Source organism: Grammomys surdaster, unplaced genomic scaffold (assembly GCF_004785775.1).
Source record: "Grammomys surdaster isolate TR1022 unplaced genomic scaffold, NIH_TR_1.0 237, whole genome shotgun sequence".
In the NCBI taxonomy this organism is placed as follows: Eukaryota; Metazoa; Chordata; class Mammalia; order Rodentia; family Muridae; genus Grammomys; species Grammomys surdaster.
The window spans coordinates 1,433,433-1,451,824 of record NW_021604682.1 but is presented as its reverse complement, the minus strand read 5'-3'; the positions used below and the strand labels follow the sequence as shown (position 1 = coordinate 1,451,824).

The 18,392-nt window shown below is 48.2% G+C and overlaps 1 protein-coding gene across 1 annotated transcript in view; it reads right to left on the bottom strand.

Annotated features, from left to right (window-relative positions):
• The window catches only part of Dip2a (disco interacting protein 2 homolog A), a 76,955-nt gene that overhangs the window by 19,849 nt on the left and 38,714 nt on the right, over positions 1-18,392 (bottom strand). The window contains exons 9-21 of the mRNA XM_028773930.1: positions 17,716-17,807; positions 14,885-14,995; positions 13,673-13,796; positions 13,240-13,349; positions 12,773-12,875; positions 11,498-11,562; positions 11,258-11,351; positions 9,617-9,736; positions 7,612-7,726; positions 6,173-6,312; positions 2,782-2,918; positions 1,848-1,928; positions 1,011-1,138 (exon numbers count right to left, since the gene is read on the bottom strand). Of these exons, the coding sequence (XP_028629763.1) occupies positions 1,011-1,138; positions 1,848-1,928; positions 2,782-2,918; positions 6,173-6,312; positions 7,612-7,726; positions 9,617-9,736; positions 11,258-11,351; positions 11,498-11,562; positions 12,773-12,875; positions 13,240-13,349; positions 13,673-13,796; positions 14,885-14,995; positions 17,716-17,807 (1,420 nt within the window). The remainder of the gene's footprint in view (positions 1-1,010; positions 1,139-1,847; positions 1,929-2,781; positions 2,919-6,172; positions 6,313-7,611; positions 7,727-9,616; positions 9,737-11,257; positions 11,352-11,497; positions 11,563-12,772; positions 12,876-13,239; positions 13,350-13,672; positions 13,797-14,884; positions 14,996-17,715; positions 17,808-18,392) is intronic.

Genomic DNA, 18,392 nt, shown 5'->3' with positions numbered 1-18,392 from the left:
CCTGTGTGTGCACATGCACTTTTTCCTGGTTTATATATTTGCACTTTTTTTTATTGTTTTGGACTATCAAAGCTCTCTCTGTCTTCTCCCATCAAAGTTAAGAGGTTGGATTTCCCCATCAAACCTCCTTATACTAGAATGTCTGCCACTCCACAGATACATGTTCTCCTATCTTCTCTGTCAGCTAGTATGCCCACGTATTTCTGCAACGTGGCATAGACAGCCCACAAGCATGTTCTTTTTATCCAGCAAGCTTTCTCGGTGTCTTCTTCCTGTCCTTCTTGTAGCTTCTTCCAGGATCGAGAGCTCAGGGGTGGGGAGAGCTGGACAAAATCCCTTCTTGGCCCTTTCTCACTGTGTCACAGGCAGAGGTATAGTTGTCCACTCCACAGACACGAGTGTCTAAAGTCCTTGCTTAACCAATGTAGACACTTAGGAGGATATTTTTATTCTGGGAGCAATGAGGTATATTGTGTCTTCTGAAGTCTTACTAGAAAAAAGAATCTGCCTTTGGTAGTTCACAGAGGAGTGCTGTTCTTCCAATCAGCGTTCACAAGACAGTGAGGAAGCTAGTCCCTACACACCTCCCAGCAGCTGGGGTCCCATCTTTCTGTCCAACCAATACATTTGGACCTTACTCTCTTTGTTTGAAATTATTTATTTATTTATTTATTTATTTATTTATTTAATGTATGTGACTGTTTTGCCTGCATATATATCTACGTAACTCTCTATTCTGGTACCTAGTGCCAGAATAGAGAGTTAGATACGCTGGAAGTAGAGTTATACTTTCCATGTAGGTGCTGGAATAGAACCTGGGGCCTCTGGAAGGGTAGACCTCTGCTATCTCTGATGCAAACATTTTTTTCTTTGTGTAACTTTTCTGATATGCATCACATTTTAAATTCTGCAAAGCTGGGTTCCCTGGCTTCTCTTCTCTTACACAGACCTCCCAGATTTTGAGTATAGAAGAGAGCTGAAAGCCAGGTGTGGGGTCTACCATGCATCACCTGCCTCTGTAGACAAACTTCATGGGTTCCACAGCCAGGGCCGTAGCCACAATGTCATCTGCATTGTGTCTGCGGATTCCTACAACCATCAGCCCGTCCAGCTTGCCCACAACAAAGACAAGGTTATCCTGAAAAAAAGGGTGTGTCAGGCCACAGGAAAAGGATTTGAGAGCACAAAGAATACAGCACCTCACATGGGGTCAACAAGCAACTGCACCCCTCATTATACTCAGGTCAAGTGGAACAGACCGCATGGGTGAAGGGCAGCACTGAAGGGTGGGAAAGGGGCATCAGTGCCAAAGGGCTCTAAAGTCCTGGGTGGGAGGGTGGGAGTCCTGGGTTGGAGTCTGAGATGCTCCAACAAGGTCAAGACCTCCCAGTGTGTCATGTGACCCTCGAGCTAACTACGAGGCTACAGATACAACCACATTACACTACCTGACACAGGCCTGCAGACACCCACAAGGGAGCTGGCCCCTCCCTGAGCTATGACAACCAATGTTTCTGGGAAAGGACATACAATTATCTACCTGAGAAAAGGCGGGCCAAGATGCTACCGAATGTATTCATTTTAACATTTTAAATATCAAAACTGGAAAAAAGTGATAAAAAAAAAACACCTCCACCTCCTTGTTTCCCACCTGGGGCCCATTGTGGGTCAGTGGCTGGAGAAACACTGCATGCAGGTAAGGAGCAGGCCAGGGTGGTCACCATGAATGGCCCAGGCCACACTGAGAACCAAGGACCTCGGGGACAAGAGCATGTCTACAATGAAGTGTTCCTATTCTCCGCCAGCACTCTTTGCTGCTGGGCAGGTACAGGAAGTTATATACTCACAGGCCCAATAAATCCCAGAAGGCCTGTCCTGGTGAAAGGCCGGTCAGAGACAGGGACTCCATCCGCAGTGACCGGGACGGTCTGCCAGAACAGGGAAGAGGGTATCAGGCAGCAGACAATTCACTGACTACTAGAAAGACAGGGTGGGCAAGCAGGAGAACTCAATAATGGCAGACCAAGAGCAGGCTCATGCCTCCAAAATGCCTCTTGGTGATAACGCTCAGGGGTGCAGGCTTTTTAAAGACAAAGCCCCTGGTTACGTCAGTGCTCCAGGGGGAAGACGTCAGTCAGGGAGCTACAGCATTCCGGTAATGCTGTCTTCTTGCAAAGCTTAGCAGTGTTTTTCAAACGTACACAACAGTTACATTTTATTTACATTTCCCCTTAGTAGTTTCAGTTTTTGGTTTTAGCTTGCACAAAGATTCATTATTTTTGTTAACATATTTGAACCATGGACAGTCCCAAGAGCAAAGCCAGGGTGGATGTGACTGTTGGGGAGAGAGGGTGGAAGGCTGAGAACTGTCTTAGTGGACACAAACTAGAGTTATGACAAGATGGCATTACCTTAGTCATTTCAAATACCACAAACCGCCTGTGGCCCAGTCAGTGTTTAGTATTCCACAGAGAGCCTCCCAGGGCGCCTGGCCCTCCACAGACCATCCTCTCATCCTCTGCTCTGCTGAGAGGACACATCACCTACGCAGGACCCCGAGAGACAACCCTCATCTATATGTACACTCGGTTCCTGGTATCACCTGTCCTTACAGAACTTATCACGAACAGCAGGGATCAGACTGTGAACCGAGCTGAGGTCCTATCAGCACCTCCTTCCTGGTGGGACCCACCTAAGCCCGTGGAGTGTGTGAATCACCTGGGTCCCGTCGACACTCATGGGATCTGATTTCAAGATAAAGGTCAGGAAAAGGATACAAACCTCAAATATATTCTTTGTGATTCCAAGCAGTCCGTAATATGCTGTCCCAGTCGCCATGGAGTTGACACAGATCTCTCCAATTTCATCAGTTTTACAGAGATAAGGGGCACCGTCTACCTTCACAACACACACACTAGCTAAACAGGGAAAAGAATTCAAAATCATCAAGGTATGCAGGTAAACAGACTGTTCACGAAGGCTTACTTGCTCATGTAGTTGTGGGGTTTTTCATTTGTTTGTTTATTTATGAGTTTTTGAGACACCATGTAGCTCTGACTTGTCTAAACCTCTCTATTTGGACCAAGTTAGCTCACGGAACTCACAGAGATCCACCTGCCTCTGCCTCCTAAGTGATGGGATTAAAAGGTGCACCACTGTGCCTGGCACTGCTGCTATATTCGAAGTTACAGAAACAAAACATTACACAGGCAGCAAATTCTTATACGGAGAGTCACGGTGTAGACGGTGCTAATTAAGTACTTGTTAGAAGCAGCCGTGCAGTCTAAGGCGGTAACTCAGTGGTAGCGAGCTTACCTAGGATATAAGGAGTCCTGGGTCCACTGCTAGCACTAGACAGACAGACACAGACACACAGACACATAAACGCACACATGCAGGATTAAAAAGTAAACTACATCTAGGTAATACTCTCTTGACTAACAGAATCCCATTTTTCCAAGTCCACGGAGATGAGTATTTACTTTCAGTGTGCACAGAGATGATTTAAAGGTCACAAAAATCGCTCGAATTACCACAAATCCACTTGATATTGTGGAAAGGGTGAATGCTAGGAGGCCAATACAGCAAGCTTCAGCTCTGGGATAAGGCACTGTTAGATTTGACTGTGCCCATAAGCCCAGTCAATTAAGCAACAGCCAAACGCTAGGGGGGACCCCCGACCCCAGAAAGAATTCCTAGGAAGCACATGCACAAACAGTCATTGTGTGGCCATCAGAGGTAAGACATCTGTCTTGGACTGAAGTGTGTTAAGACATGGGATGTTTTCAAAGGAAGTGAAATATCCCATCTTTCAAGGAAACTCCATTGAATCCAGGAAGTAAACAACTCAGAAGCTTCAGAAAAATCCCTGAAACTCAGCAGATTCGTTAGACTCTCTCCTCCCAAAGCTTACATATAACCTGCAGTGAATCAGGAGATACATTCTCAGAGAAGAGATACATTCCCAGCTGCCTAGAAGTGGCTCAGACCACTCGAGCTGCCTGAACAAGTTTTCCAACCTCTTACACTGCCTATAGGTTGGACAGCGTGTTCCAGGTTTCCAGCTTTTGTGAGCAGTCATCTAGGTTGGGGTCGGCTTTTAGTGATCCAGCTGTCACTGGGTCATTTCTGTTCCTGAAGCTCACTGGCCCACTAAGTTGGACGTGGGTGGTATCCTTACTTTGGCCTGTTATGGGTCCCCTGTCTGGGATGAGTAGATGGCTGTTCATTTGTTCCACAGGGAAAGTACCACACAACAATGAGTACACACATCTGGCGGACACATGTACAGAGAAACACCTGGGATCACATGTACAGACGTGTGGGCGTGTGTATACAGATATATGACTGGGAAGTGCTCACACATGAGACAGGTTTGCGTGTCTTATAGGAATAAAGGAAAAATGAGCGTAACGCTTGATGTATTCAAAATAAATATCGAGGACAGGGAGACAGCTGCTAGGAAAGTGGATGCCAGGAAGCGTGGGGGGCTAAGATAAATCCCAGAGCCAGCGTTAGAAAGCCATGCGTGGCTTTTTTTTTTTTTTAAGTTCTAGTGTTGGGTATACAGAGACCGGTAGGTCCTTACGGCTTGCTGGCTAGCCAGCCTAGCCTAGTCAGAGAACTCTAGGCCACAGAGGCCCTATTTCTAAATAAGGGTTAGAATGCCTAAGTAACAGGGTTGTCCTCAGGCCTCTATGTGCACACGCACATACATGTGTCCCCCTCTGCACAGAAAGGAGTGTACAAACTAAATACTACTCGCAATCCCCCCACAATTTACAACCTACTTGAACTTCATCACAACAAGTAAAAAATGTTACTCTGTCGTCTGTTTTTGTTTTATTACTTGGTTGTTGTTGAGACGAGGTCTACTATGTAGCCCAAGCAGGTCCCAAACACAAGATTCCTCTGCTTCAGCATCCTAAGTACTGAGGTTGTTGAGGTCATCCACCATGCTTTTGAAAACGTTCTAACTACAAAGTCAAGCATTCCGCAAGACTGTTTCTGAGGGAGTCAAATTATAGGAAGAAACAGAATTCACATGAATTACAATGTGGAGCTGGAAACTCTCATTTAAACCTCTATGTTCACTCCAGTCAGAACTCGCCTGACCCTGGGACCAGTCTACCTGGAGCTTCTGTGTCAGGAGTTCAGTGCCCTTCATTGAGGCTGCCTGTGGCCCAGACTGCAGCTTGAAGCCAGGATTCCAGGCAGCCAGCAGAACCCACACATCTGGCAGAAGAGGGTAGCACTGGTGTTGGGGTAACTGGGCATGAGAGATAGTACCTTACTTCTGAAACTAACAGGGTGTCCTGATTAACCTTGCCAACTTGGCCTGTCCTAGAGTCTTCTCAGAGAAGGTTTCTCAATTGAGGACTTGCCTAAAGCCGACTGGTTTGTGGACAAGCTTATGATAAACTGTCCTAATTATTCATTGACAGAGGAAAGCCCAGAGCACTGTGGCCGCCACATTCCTTCAGTGGGTGGCCTGTGATGTAGAAAAACCTAGCTAAACATGAACCAGCAACCAGAGTTCTGCCACAGTTTCTGCTTCAAGTTCCTGCTAGGTTCCTGCCTTGACTTCCCTGGAAGTGTAAGCTAAATCAGTCTTTCCTCCTGTAAGCTGCTTGTGGTCAGAATGTTTCATCACAGCATCAGAGAGGAAACCAGGACTGAAGAGTGGGACTCTGCCCATGGCAGGAAGAGGGCACCAGGGCAGCTGCAGTTTGACAGCATCCCTGTGTCCAAGGGCTCCTGAGCCAGGAAGGCTCTGGCCTGTTGCTGGGTGACACTTGAGGGGGCACTGCAATACCCCTTCTCCCTGTCCTTCCTCAAAGCAGCAGGAAAGTGCACAGGCCAACATCTGCAGGAGGATGCACCTGGGGTTTTCTTTCTTTCTTCCTTCTTTTTTTTTGGGGTGGGGATCCACATCTCCTGCCACCACAGGTGCTCTTATAACCTACTTGGGTGACCTCATCACCCAGGCATTCAGCATCAGTTTTTTCTGAGGTACCCTATAGAGACTGCAGGGTGCTAAGTCCCTCCAAAAGGCATGAGGCCAAGGACTATGCCTGGCGTACAGCGAGTGAGCTAGCACAGCTGGTGCACTAATGCTCTTTCTGTTGTGTCAATCAGGGCAGGATGCAGACGCACTCTGACCGACTCTTACCTCCGGGCATCACCTGGCCAACATCCTGAACAGTGAGGACCGAAAGCTTCTCTTCAGTGTCGACTCTGATCACACCGTAGCTCAGGCCGTTCATTGACAGGACAGCTTTTCTTGGAGGAGGTCCTCCCAGATCTGGGGGCCTAGACAACAAGAGCACCAGCAGGCCTGCTGACGAGGGTTATCACTTCAAAGAGGAGGGCACTGAGGGCCAGCCTTGCCTAACATTCAGTTCCTCACTAAAGCACCTGCTCTGTGAATGACCTTGCCAAGACAGTGTGCTCCAAAGCCATGTCCCTCTCTGCAGTATGGCTTCCTCATCAGAGGGAAGCCCATGAATACCGGGCAAGTGACACTGTGTGACCTCTGAATCAGTCATCAGAGGTGACTCAATTTCTACCTGGTTATCTTGTGACCTTAGCACAGAGCCCTAGGGTACCCAGGTAGGCAGACTAACTATTGGGAGGCCTCTGTGCTGCAATGGGCCATGATACTGTGCACGTGTAGAGGGGGCTCAGGCCCAGGGTATCTTTATAACACCCCCTTCCCACAGCAGATGGCCTGATAGAGCCCTTCCCAAGACATGGGTTACTGCTTTTAATTCTATTGTTAAAATAGTTACTTAAAACTTAGATCTTTGTAAGCACACACTACCTTTAAATTATGAGCACAGTGCATACATGGCCAGAGCTGAGGCAATTCTGCAGCAAGATGCTGAGGATAGTGAGCTGAAAGAGATGTCCTCTACTGTGAGATCGTAGCCTGAAGCCCCACAGAGTGGTGCTCACAGGAGGGCAGGATCAGCAGTAACAGGAGTCTCATGATCAGGGAAGGAAAGTGCCTTTGGGCCTAGCTGTGGTACGGGAACAACACGCTGTGTTCAGTGAGCATGGGAAGGAACCCAGGGCCAGACACTAGGATGCTAGCTCTCAGATGAGGGTGGGGACTCTCAGGGTAGCCTCGAGGTCCTACTCCAAGTCACAAGATGTGACACAAAGGAAATATCCATGAGAGACGCTTGGGATGTAGAGGTTACAGTGCCAGACGCTTCCCTTGGGAAGTTAAAGGTCCTCTTCAGCAGACCCACAGCCAGCAGACGCTCAGGATAAGGAGCTCTTGCTTAGTTATAACTTGTACATAAGATCAGTCATGAAATAGCAAGCTCTCTATTTGGAAAGAAGTGTAAGGAAAACAAAATTGAGAGAATCCAGTGCAGTCCAGGAATCACTACCCAACTCCCAGCATGGATCTAGACTGGTGAGGGGCAGGGAACTGCAGGCTGCACCTCTGCTACCTCAGGGAGACAGAGGCACAGCCAGGAAGTCCTTCTTCAGGATGCCCAACAGTTAGAAACAGATTCCAAACTTAGGGCCATAGGGAATTCCGTCATACATAGACTACTCAAACGTGTGTTCACAAGAGACGGCGTGCAGTTCAGTTACCTGCGGATGGCTACTGTCAGCGCCTCAGGAGAACTGGCACAAGGACAAATGACCTCTGGCCTCAGACCTCTGGACTGGAAGACGTTGAGGAAGGCATCACAGGAAGATATTGACCCTGTGTAAAGCATGAGAGGTGACTGGAGGGCCAGCAAGCCAAGAGCACGCGGTGTGTAAGGCACCACGCTGACCTGACAAAGCAGCCCTTTTTAAGGTAGGTGATTACCACAAGATACACACGATCACTTCCAGCTCGGCAACAAGAAAGAGTCTGGAAATCTCTCACAGGCCTGTTTTCACTCTTGTGTTTGTTACTATGGCCCAGCAAGGCCTGGCCTGGCACTAGAGAGTTGATGGGACAGTAAGTGCAGCTCCTACTAGTAACTTTAGAGATGTGTGATCTACATCTTTACCGAAGATGTCCTGCCTCTCCCTGGTGTCCTCTCCTTTGGGTAGACTCCTGTCATTCAGGGCTGACAGGCTGTACCAGTGGGTGTTAGAGAACTCAGCAACAAGGAGGCTCTGCCTGTTCAGGGCCCAAATAACTAGGGCCCTATAGCCATGGGAGGGTCTCATGAACCTCCCGAAAGGGCACATAGAAGGGGAACAAACATCTATAGGGGCCCCTGGGTTTCACATTCTTTGGAGAATGAAGGAAAGCTGGCTAGCTGATACCTGGAGGAAAGTGGATGGAGGAGACAGGGCAAAGCTATTAGAGCCAACATTTATCTCCGGAAGGAAAACACTGAAAGGAAGTGATGTGCTCAAGTGATCACTGACTGCAGCTGAGTGCAAAAGCAGAGAACCAGGGCAGCTGTGGGCGGTTGTGGGCAGCTGTGGGCGGCTGTGGGCAGCTGTGGGTAGCTGTAGGCAGCTGTGGGCAGCTGTGGGAGGCTGTGGGCAGCTGTGGGAGGCTGTGGGCAGCTGTGGGAGGCTGTGGGCAGCTGTGGGCGGCTGTGGGCAGCTGTGGGCGGCTGTGGGCGGTTGTGGGCAGCTGTGGGTAGCTGTAGGCAGCTGTGGGAGGCTGTGGGCGGCTGTGGGTAGCTGTTGGCGGCTGTGGGCGGCTGTGGGTAGCTGTGGGCGGCTATGGGTGGCTGTGGGAGATTGTGGGCAGCTGTAGGCGGCTGTGGGTAGCTGTGGGCGGCTGTGGGTGGCTGTGGGCAGCTGAGTGCAAAAGCAGAGACCTAGAGCAGCTGTGGGCGGCTGTAGGCGGCTGTGGGCGGCTGTGGGCGGCTGTGGGCGGCTGTGGGCAGCTGTGGGCATGAGAAGGCATGAGTAGCTATGGATATGGGGAGGCGATGCCTTGCTTGTCATAGATGTTCATTAAGATAATGAGAGGTTCTTAGGGGTGCTGTGTGCCTGTTCTGCTCTCCTGAAAGATGGGGTACACAGAAGAATAGGGGTAACTATTTGGTGTTGCAGAAGAAATCCCTTGCTCCACAGGTGTCACTCGGGGCTCCCCTAGAGGACACCTACTCCAGGCCTCAGGCAGTCCTGAGGAAGCGCACACAGCCACCAAAGCAGTTACATTCAGACTGTGTACAGCAGAGTCCTCACTGCTTAGGCACATGCCACAGGCTTTCCTCCAGGAGGACTTAGGGTTGGCCAGGGCATGGAAGGAGAACAGCTGGGTCCCCGCGAAGGAAGTCAGAGCTGAGAGCCACATTAGTGGGAGCCTAACACCAAAGGGCAAGAGGCTCACGAGGTCGCTAACAAATCGGGGACCCTATTTATAGCATAGTCCACTGACCTCTTAAAGACAACGGCTCCCACTAAAAGTTTTGACAGCTGTATTAAAACTGCTTGTAAATGTAGAGTCTTAATAAATACATATGTGATCCACCAATGGGTCACCAACAAGGGGCAGCATGTCACAGGACCTTACAGGACACTTACCAGAGCAGCCATAAAGCTTGACTTTTGTACAATGGGTTCCAGCTCAACAGGCAAGTCGAGAACCATGTATGCAAATACCACAAACCCATCCGAGGTCACCCAGCCTACTCACATGGGTTAGCGCCGTCTGCCACAATCAACATGCGCAGGGAGCTGAGACAGACATCCCTCTGACCTCGCTGCGCCAAGAGCGACCAGTGCATATCTCGGGACTTCACCAGGGCGGCCCGGGCTGCAGAGAGAAGGGAGTCTCCTGTCACAGGGGCAGCAGGCTCACACTCTGAAATACTGCTGCACTTCATCCTGCGCAGAGGCGCACGTGCAGAGCGTGAGGGGCCTGCTGCAGGGGCCACACTCCTGTCTGTTTAACTGTCACTGGTTATCTCCTGTGCTTCCTGACCTCCTCCATCCCTTCTCCTTAAAACTCAATGTGGAGATACGATTCGGATGTAATGCGCTCAGATCCACTCTCCGACCTTTGTTTTTGTTTTACGTGTGTGGGTGTTTTACCTGCATGTATGTCTGTGTACCACGGGCATGCAGTTCCCACAGAGCACAGAGAGTGGCATGAGATTCCCTGCAGTTAACTGGAGTTATAGATAGCTGTGAGCTGCCATGGGGGTGCTGGAACTCAAACCTGGGTTCTCTGGAGAATCAACCAGTGCTCTTAACCTGAGACATCTCTCAGACTTAGCCTTTTTATTATCTTATTACTTTATGAGTATGAGTGTTTTGCCTGCATATGTGTGTGTGTACCATGTGTGTCTGGTACCCTTGGAGACCAGAAGAGGACATAGGATGCCCTGGAACTGGAGTTGCAGACAGTTGTGAGTCACCAAGTGAGTGCTAGGACTTGAACCCAAGTCCTCTTGAAAACCAGGCAGTGCTCTCAACACCAGAGCTGTATCTCCGGTCCCCGAGACTTTTTTACTCTTTGAACATTGGCTATTTTCTCTTAGGTGTGTGCTGTCCCTCCCCAAGGTGCTGACCCTTGTTTTGTACTGCCTCATTGCCAGAACCGGTGCGTCACCAGGTCAGGGGCTCTGGCAGCCTCCAGGTCATGAAATGAGCTGGGATTTGAGTGAGTGTGCAGAGCCCAGTGAATCCCACTGCCTTCGACCAGGCTTCGTCTTCCTCCATAAAACAGACGCCAGACATTCTGTAATAGGGATGCTCATCTGGGAGAAGCCAGCAAACACTGTCACCAGCACTCGTTGGTACAGTAAGGTAGTCTTAGATGCTGAGCTCTGTTGGACAGGGACATACGGATGCTGGAGTTGTGTGGTCACACAAGCAGGGGTTCCTGTTTGGTGCTGGGAGATACCTCACCCACTAGGAGGGAAGAAGAACAGGGGACAGGCCTCACAGGTGGCCTACCTTGTCCATGCCCCCTGCCTTCACAGACTGTATCATCTGAACAGCAGCCTTGCCAGAGCTTCGGAAGCTCTGACCACAAATGAAAACCATCTCAGATAATACCAGGAATACTGATGTGATACTGAAGGGAACTTCAAAAGAATAAAATGAGGAGTGCTTGGTCCTTCGGTGAAGAGTGCAGCTACGCTGCTGCAGGTAGCTGTCCAGGCCCTGAGGAGGTCTGGACCAGGGTGACCTACAGAGACATCCCCAGATAGCTCTTCAGCCCACAGCTGCAGTTCTGTACCCTGCCTTCATGTTTACTTAGTTACCCAACATCAGCTTGTACAGAATTCTCTAAAGAAAGATGAGGCAAGTGAGGGCGGTCTTCCGGTACCTTTATAGGAACACACTTTCTGAATCCAGGAGAGGGGGTTGACCTTCATCAGGGCATACGGGATGCTGACGACGTGCATCCTGTTCATGACACTCTGCAAATGAGACATGGACTAGATCGGAGGACGGCAGCATGAGACAACGCCCAACAAGCAAACCAAACCCAGCAAGCTGGACCATCAACATTCACGGGTTTGGTGCATCTCTTGCTCCCACCCAGCCACTAGCAAACGACACTCACTGTTAAGACTCCGTGCCACAAACCAGCATCCCTTTTGAAGTCCAGCACATTCGTTAACGTTTCAGCTGAAAGCGGACACAGAAAGTTAAAACTGACAAACAGCTCTTTAGTAAGCTCTGCACACACGTCGAGCGCGGTCCTAAGATGAATACGTAACCAGCACACCAGAGCTTCAGGAAACAGAGACGGCACTTCCAAACCATGCACCGTAAACAGCGACGAGCTAAGAATCTGTTCGGATGACTGGACACACAGTTCTGGACTGGAGCGGAGAACCACGCTGATCTTCAATTCAAAAGCACAAGGAACGGCTACATACAGCAAGGACTACAGAAAGGTCACGGCACCATTTTGACAGGCTGCCTCTCAGAAGCAGGAGGCAGAATGACAAACTGCCATGGGACACCTTATTTCTCAGCTTCCTACCCAGACTCCCCCAGTTGTCACACCCACAGCCGACAGTTTTGCATTGTACTTGTACAAAGCAGCCACATGCACATCAGAGAGACTGTTGCACTCTGAATGGCATCCTCCCTGTCCCTGTTAGCTGAAGAGCCAAGCTAAAGGTGACATAAATGATGACATGAGGTCGGGAGACCTCAGAGGACTTTGTTTTATAGAACTAAGTTTAAAAAAATCATTAAAGCCCTTGGACATACTTGATAATCTCCACCACGTCTTTATCACTATGCACACAAGCTAACCCTTGGGCTTAAGCATTGTATTTTACATATATAAATGAGCCACTCAATGTCTAGTTTTCTCGGTTCTGGTTCTGCAACATAAGAAAACCACCATGTGTCCAATTTCAGTACACACAAGTATTATCTATCAATATAATATTTATTTAGAATATGAACGGTAAGTCGGGGCTCTACTTTAACACAGATAATCTAAGATCACAGAGATTGTATGTCAGCATTTACAAGCACGACTGCTCAAGCCACAGACACATTTACCGAAGATGAAAACGTCAGTGGAGGAGGACGCTCCAGGATGACGGCTCTCTACTTTACAGACAATGCTCACTGCAGTGCCCTTCCGCACTCCAACAACTGATCCAGCCACTGCGCATGAGTGCAATGAGGGGCACCTTATCCCCCGAGTCCTGCAGAAGCTGAGACCTTCTCCCAAGGATATCAATAGACAGCTGCACCCACTGCCTGATGCAGCTGCATTAAAAGCTAATGCACCATGCACAGCAACAGGCGAGGCCGTGGTCATCAGATACCTACGCAGGCAGCAAGAGCTGCAATCGGGAACGTATGGCCTTACCTTCCGTGTACCCACATGCCTGGGTCAGGGCTTGACACTGCGCCAGCAGGGACGAATGGGATACAGTGACCCCTACTGTGCTGCCTTCTTTGCTGGTTTTATACTGTAAAATTTCAAGGAAGAAAGACGACAATGTATACTTCTGTAACCACACCAGACAAGGAGGCTGGAGACTCCTAAGCGGCAGCAGCTGGGGTCATCTGTCCCTTAGCCTTCACCGTGGGTCTCAGGGGACCTGGACAGTGCTAGAGGACAGCAGTGCACACAGCTGCATCTTAACTGCCCACGTCCTAGGAAGGACAGTCAGGGATGACATGACAACTAAGGTTCTATATGACACTATGTATACCTGGGGTAGAATAATAAGGAGAACACTTAGCCTACACAGTACTAAGGAGCTGTCTTTTTATAAAACCCAGACCCGAGCCTGTGAGGATGTGTCTGTGCACTATTGAGAATGTCCTTACTTCAATGTAGGCGGTCCTGGACCCTGTGTCCTGGGCCAGCGGGTACCAGTCCTTTGGAGGCTTGGTCAGATGCTTCCCGTCAATCACCAGCCAGGCGAGGGGAGGCCAACCTGTGACAGCACATGGGAGAAGTCGTGAAAGGCAGTCAAAAAGCTCTGCTCTTTCTGCACACATGTGGAACCTGGGCCCAGTATGCACCCGGCAGCCCCAGGGAGCTGGAGGAGACAAGTGTTGTTTTCATTTCCTTTTACTCAGACAGGCGCATGGAGCATAATATGTGCACCGAATCAGACAAAAGCCTTGACAAGTATATCTTCTGCTAAAGACCCAGCAGCCTCTGTGGGTATAGTGTCTGGCACAGCATGCCTAGAAGGCAAAGCCAGGTAAAAGGTGTAGCCAGAGCACAGCCAGAACTGTGACCCAGGAGCCTCACCTTTGAAAGTGGCCACCTCTCCTGTCGGTGCCTTGGGCAGGCCCTTCTGACAAGCATCTGTGGTCAGGGCCAGGGTCACCCCACAGCTGCCCAGGAGAAACCCAACCTGCTGGCTGCCTGCATCCTGCAGAAGACAAAGCAATGGCGGTGGAGGTGGAGCGCTTGGGAGAGGGAGGAGGAGCAAGAGCCACACCCCAGCCTCCCCCCGAAGCTCAGTCTGGGTGTGAGTCTTTCACCCTGCATAAAACTTCTAAAACAATTCAGTCTGATTGTCGGCAGGATACTCTATTTTCATAAAAACAAGACAAGTATTTGAAATTTAGAGGGCGCTCTTTCTGATTTCTTCATTCGCAGTGAAATATAAACGTCTGGATAGTGAGCTAGTTTATTGGAGTTTATTCTTACAAATGAAGCTTGAATACATCTTAATGGACTCTAGACATAATCGTTTACAGTGACTCCCGTTTGGAACCTACAGATGACTCTGGGGGTCTGCCCTTGTCACAGTCGTCACTGTGCACAGAAGCACTTGTCCCCCCACCACTCAGATCCTCTCTCTGCCTGTCCCTCAGCAATGTTCATCATATAAGCTTAACAAATCTAGGGTTTGTTCTCTAAGAATCACTGTACCCTAATGCATGGTTATCCCGTTAGACCCCTGGAGATGCACTGGTCTTATTTGGAAATTTTACTTTTGAGATTCTTGAGCATTTATTATTCACTGTGCCCATGCTAACAACTGCGTGAACACAGAAATAAGAGGACAGAAACGCCTGGTTTTCTGAGACGCACGAGTATTCTGCTCAGATACTTTTCAATAATCAGACTGCGGATATTCACATCCAAACTGAGACAGCCACCTAGAGCAACCAAGTCCCTCACGCTCACAGTTTATGAACGACAAACCCGCCTGCCCTGTAAGTGAACAAGAAATACATGAGGATGTGGATCCTGTTTATCTGGTGTTATAATCAATTCAATAAACAAAACCCCAGAATAGCTTGCTGAGTCCAATTCTGTTCACTGGATGACAACGCACTCAGATGCTATGACAGCTCTACCCCACTGGAGTGCAGCTGTGTCTGCAGGCAAACCCCGTGGAGCTCTTTGGAAGTCCTTGGAAGCCTGTCTGATGCTTGTCTCCTCCAGGCACCTGTGAAGAGAGCACTAACCACACAACACCTAAAGAGACACCTGACCCACGTCTCTTACCTTTCTCGTTAGTGGTACTTCTATAGGGACAGGGACCAGCTCCGCCAGGAGACACCCGTAAAACGCAACCATGAACATTACAGGGTCACTATTTGGAAACACAAGTGCCACCTACAAGTGGAAAAAAACAACAACATAAAAAACCTGTGAGATCGCAGAAATGACAGAGGCTTTTCATCATTTAGAATTTCTGTTAATTAGATGAAGATGAGTATTTTTTATATTTTCCAAATTTAGTTGAGAAAATCTAATTCTGTTAAAAAAAGAACATTGGAATTCATTCTTGCTCCTTAAATTTCCTTATTCATACAACTTTGAATAAACAGTTGTAGGTGCAGCCTTTATTGTACATGGAACAAAACAGTTCAAAGTGGTAAGCTAAGGCCTCTGATGCATGCAGGCTGAGAGCCAGAATTAACATCCATCCACACTGGCTGTTGCTATCAGTAAACAGTCCAGTCGTCTGGTTTGGCGGCTGATGCCCAAGCACACTAAGCCGTCTTGCTGGCCCCATTCGCATATTTTGAAACATTTATTTCCTTGCATTTGATTTCTTAAAATATTTAGATGTCTATTTTATTTCCTATAGTCATATGGGTATTTATTTGGGTCTGCCACAATCCCAACAGTCATTTAAAAACTACTATCTGGACAAATTCATAAAACTATTTATGAGACAAAATTTTATAGAACCCAAATATAGTAACTGGACTTGTAATCGTAAGCAATAAGCCAGAATACTACTGAGAGCCTTTGAGAAGACAAACAGTGGCTTAGCTTATCCCTCAACAGCTAAGACAACATTTAAGCCCTGGCTATCTATCTTCATCCTGTGCCTCAAGTGTACGAGTTCCATATCTAACACGTCTGTGGAAAAGAAAACCCTCTCCTTCTACAGATGACTAAACAGTGGTTGCCTCAGCTGTAACCCTGAGACAAGCTTAACTGGTACAGAAGAGGTGTTTTTAGAAAACGTTACACAGAGGTGTATTTATGCCCTTTGTAAGGTACATTATCACAGGAGCGAGATCCTTCCGGTATCAGTTCCAGTGACTGATAGCTCAGTCACTATGAGCTGGTTCAACTGTTCAGATAACCCACTCCGTACAGATTCTCCTGCAAGTCAGGAAAGCATCTGCAAGTCTCCGTCTCTCTAAGAATGCTTTTCAAAATAAATAAATAAATAAGTGGATGGGGGCGGGGCTTGGGAGACACCTTCGACGGTAAGGAGTGTGCAGTGTAATCAGGAGGAGCCGCGCTTGATCCCCAGAACCCTCATTTTGAATGGCCAGGTATGGTGGTGTGCGCCTGTAATCACAGGGTGGGAGGTGGAGAGAGTGGATCCCAGGGGCTCTGTGCTAGTCAGCCCAGCCTACTCAGCAAGCTCCTGAAGAAGAGCACCTGAAGGTACACGCTGTCCTCTAATGCGTGTGCACACATACTCTGCGAATCCTCAAACCTGTTTGGAATCACAAGTGCAGTCTAAAACGTCACACTCCCGCTGGATTGCTGAGGCCACTCCTCCAGTCTCATGCTGAGAAGCCGCAAAGTCACTGTGATGGCTGTGTCTGTGTACGCGTTATTCTCTAGTCCCACCCTAAAAACCTCTGAGATGTTTGTCCCTGAGGTTACACAGTTCTGTCGCACGCTCTGGCATGGGTCTGCACATCCCCTTCAGTGTGCACACTGTCCCCGTGCAGGACTTCATTCTGCTACTGCTACGGTCAGGAGTCTCTGCTTTCTGAGCTGCGTCTTTTCTGGACTCACATCAGGCGCTGGGTCTCACATGAGTCTGTAAATCTGCCCTGTTTCTCTCTGTGCATGCTTTGCGTTCCTGTTCCCGTCTCTCCTATCCCCTCGCCCCTCTGTTATTTGTTAAAAGGCTTATTTCTATTTTAGGTGATGAAGATTTTGCCTGCAGGTATGTCTATGTGCACCACAGGCCTACAGGTCCCACCTCTGGAACTGGAGTTACCGACTGGAGTTACATGTAGGTCTGGGAGCCAGACTCAGGTCCTCTGGAAGAGGGAGTGTTCTTTACCACTGAGCCATCACCTCTAGAGCCCTTCATTTTTGGTTTCCTAAGGCAGAGCATCACTTTGTAAACCAGGCTGGCCTGGAGTACAAAGCCTTCCGCTCTTTAGTACTCGGATCGCAGACATGCTCCAGGCCCACTCACTTTCCTCCTCCTGGTCTTTCTAAGTAGAATTCTTTTCCCCCATGTATGACACATTGTAACTTCAGGTCTCAAGAGACATCAATGTTTAGAGACCTTCTTTCTGCACCTGGTTTTCCCATGTCCCCTTTCCTTTCTCCCTCCCTTTCCTTTGTTTTTGAATGGTTTTCCTTCACAGGACTCTTCTCGTGGGCGGAGCCACATGAAGGTGTAAAGCAGGAAAGGCCCCTCGGAATTGCAGGTTATCCTGTCAATCAGACACTTTAGGATACCTGTCCCTGGAAAACTCTCACCATCTTTTCTCACCTTCCATCCTGATCACTTAGTAACTCCAGGGTAAACTCTTGCTCAGCCCGCCTAGAGCAGTTCAACACACCAGAGCTTCCTACAATGACAGAAACCCTCCACCCCAACTGCACACAGTGACCCACATTAGCCACAGGTGCCTGGCTGCTGGGTCCCTGCTACACCATCTTAATTCTTACCACAAAGTTTTTTTTTTTTTTTCATATTAAGTAACTTTCCATTGCTAACTTTAAGCCTCTTATATTAGCACTGTAATTCTGAGCAACTGATAGGACACTGATTTCAGTAAAGTATATAGTAAGGTCTCTATTTTGACTCACTCCAGTAAGGTCACATTCGAGCTACTTACTCTGTCTCCAGGGTTAAGCAGTGGCTCATTCTTACTGGTCAGTTTATTAAGGAGAGTATAAGCTAACTTTAAACTCCGACTCCAGAGCTTGCCTAAAACAAAAGAAAAGCAATGAGCAATGTTAAGTTGTGAAAAACTACTGGTTAACGTTTACCGTAGTGAGTGCAGAGCCTGGAACAGACCTTTTTTCTATTGGTCCATTCGGTTTCCAACTGTGAACTATTTAGTGCGATTTTGCCATGAACACCACAGCTTTCTCTTGAAAAATAGCCTATATGTATTTTTATTTACATAAATAAGATTTTATTACAAACTTGTCACCAAATCTGACAACCCAATTTCAATTCCTGGAACCCACATGGTAGAAAGAAAGCAATGACTTTCACGAGTAGTCCTCTGACCTTTGTGTGAATGTCATAGTAAGCATGTATACACATGTACACACACGTTAAAAAAGAAAAGAATTATAACACATTATCAACAACAAAGCCTTATCAACAACAAAGCCTTATAAATGCAAAGGTGTTCATTTGCAAACAGATTGAAAGTAGTGCTCATCAAAATCTCAGATACAGAGATACCCAACAATCTCAGATACAGAGATTCCCAACAATCTCAGATACAGAGATTCCCAACAATCTCAGATACAGAGATACCCAACAATCTCAGATACAGAG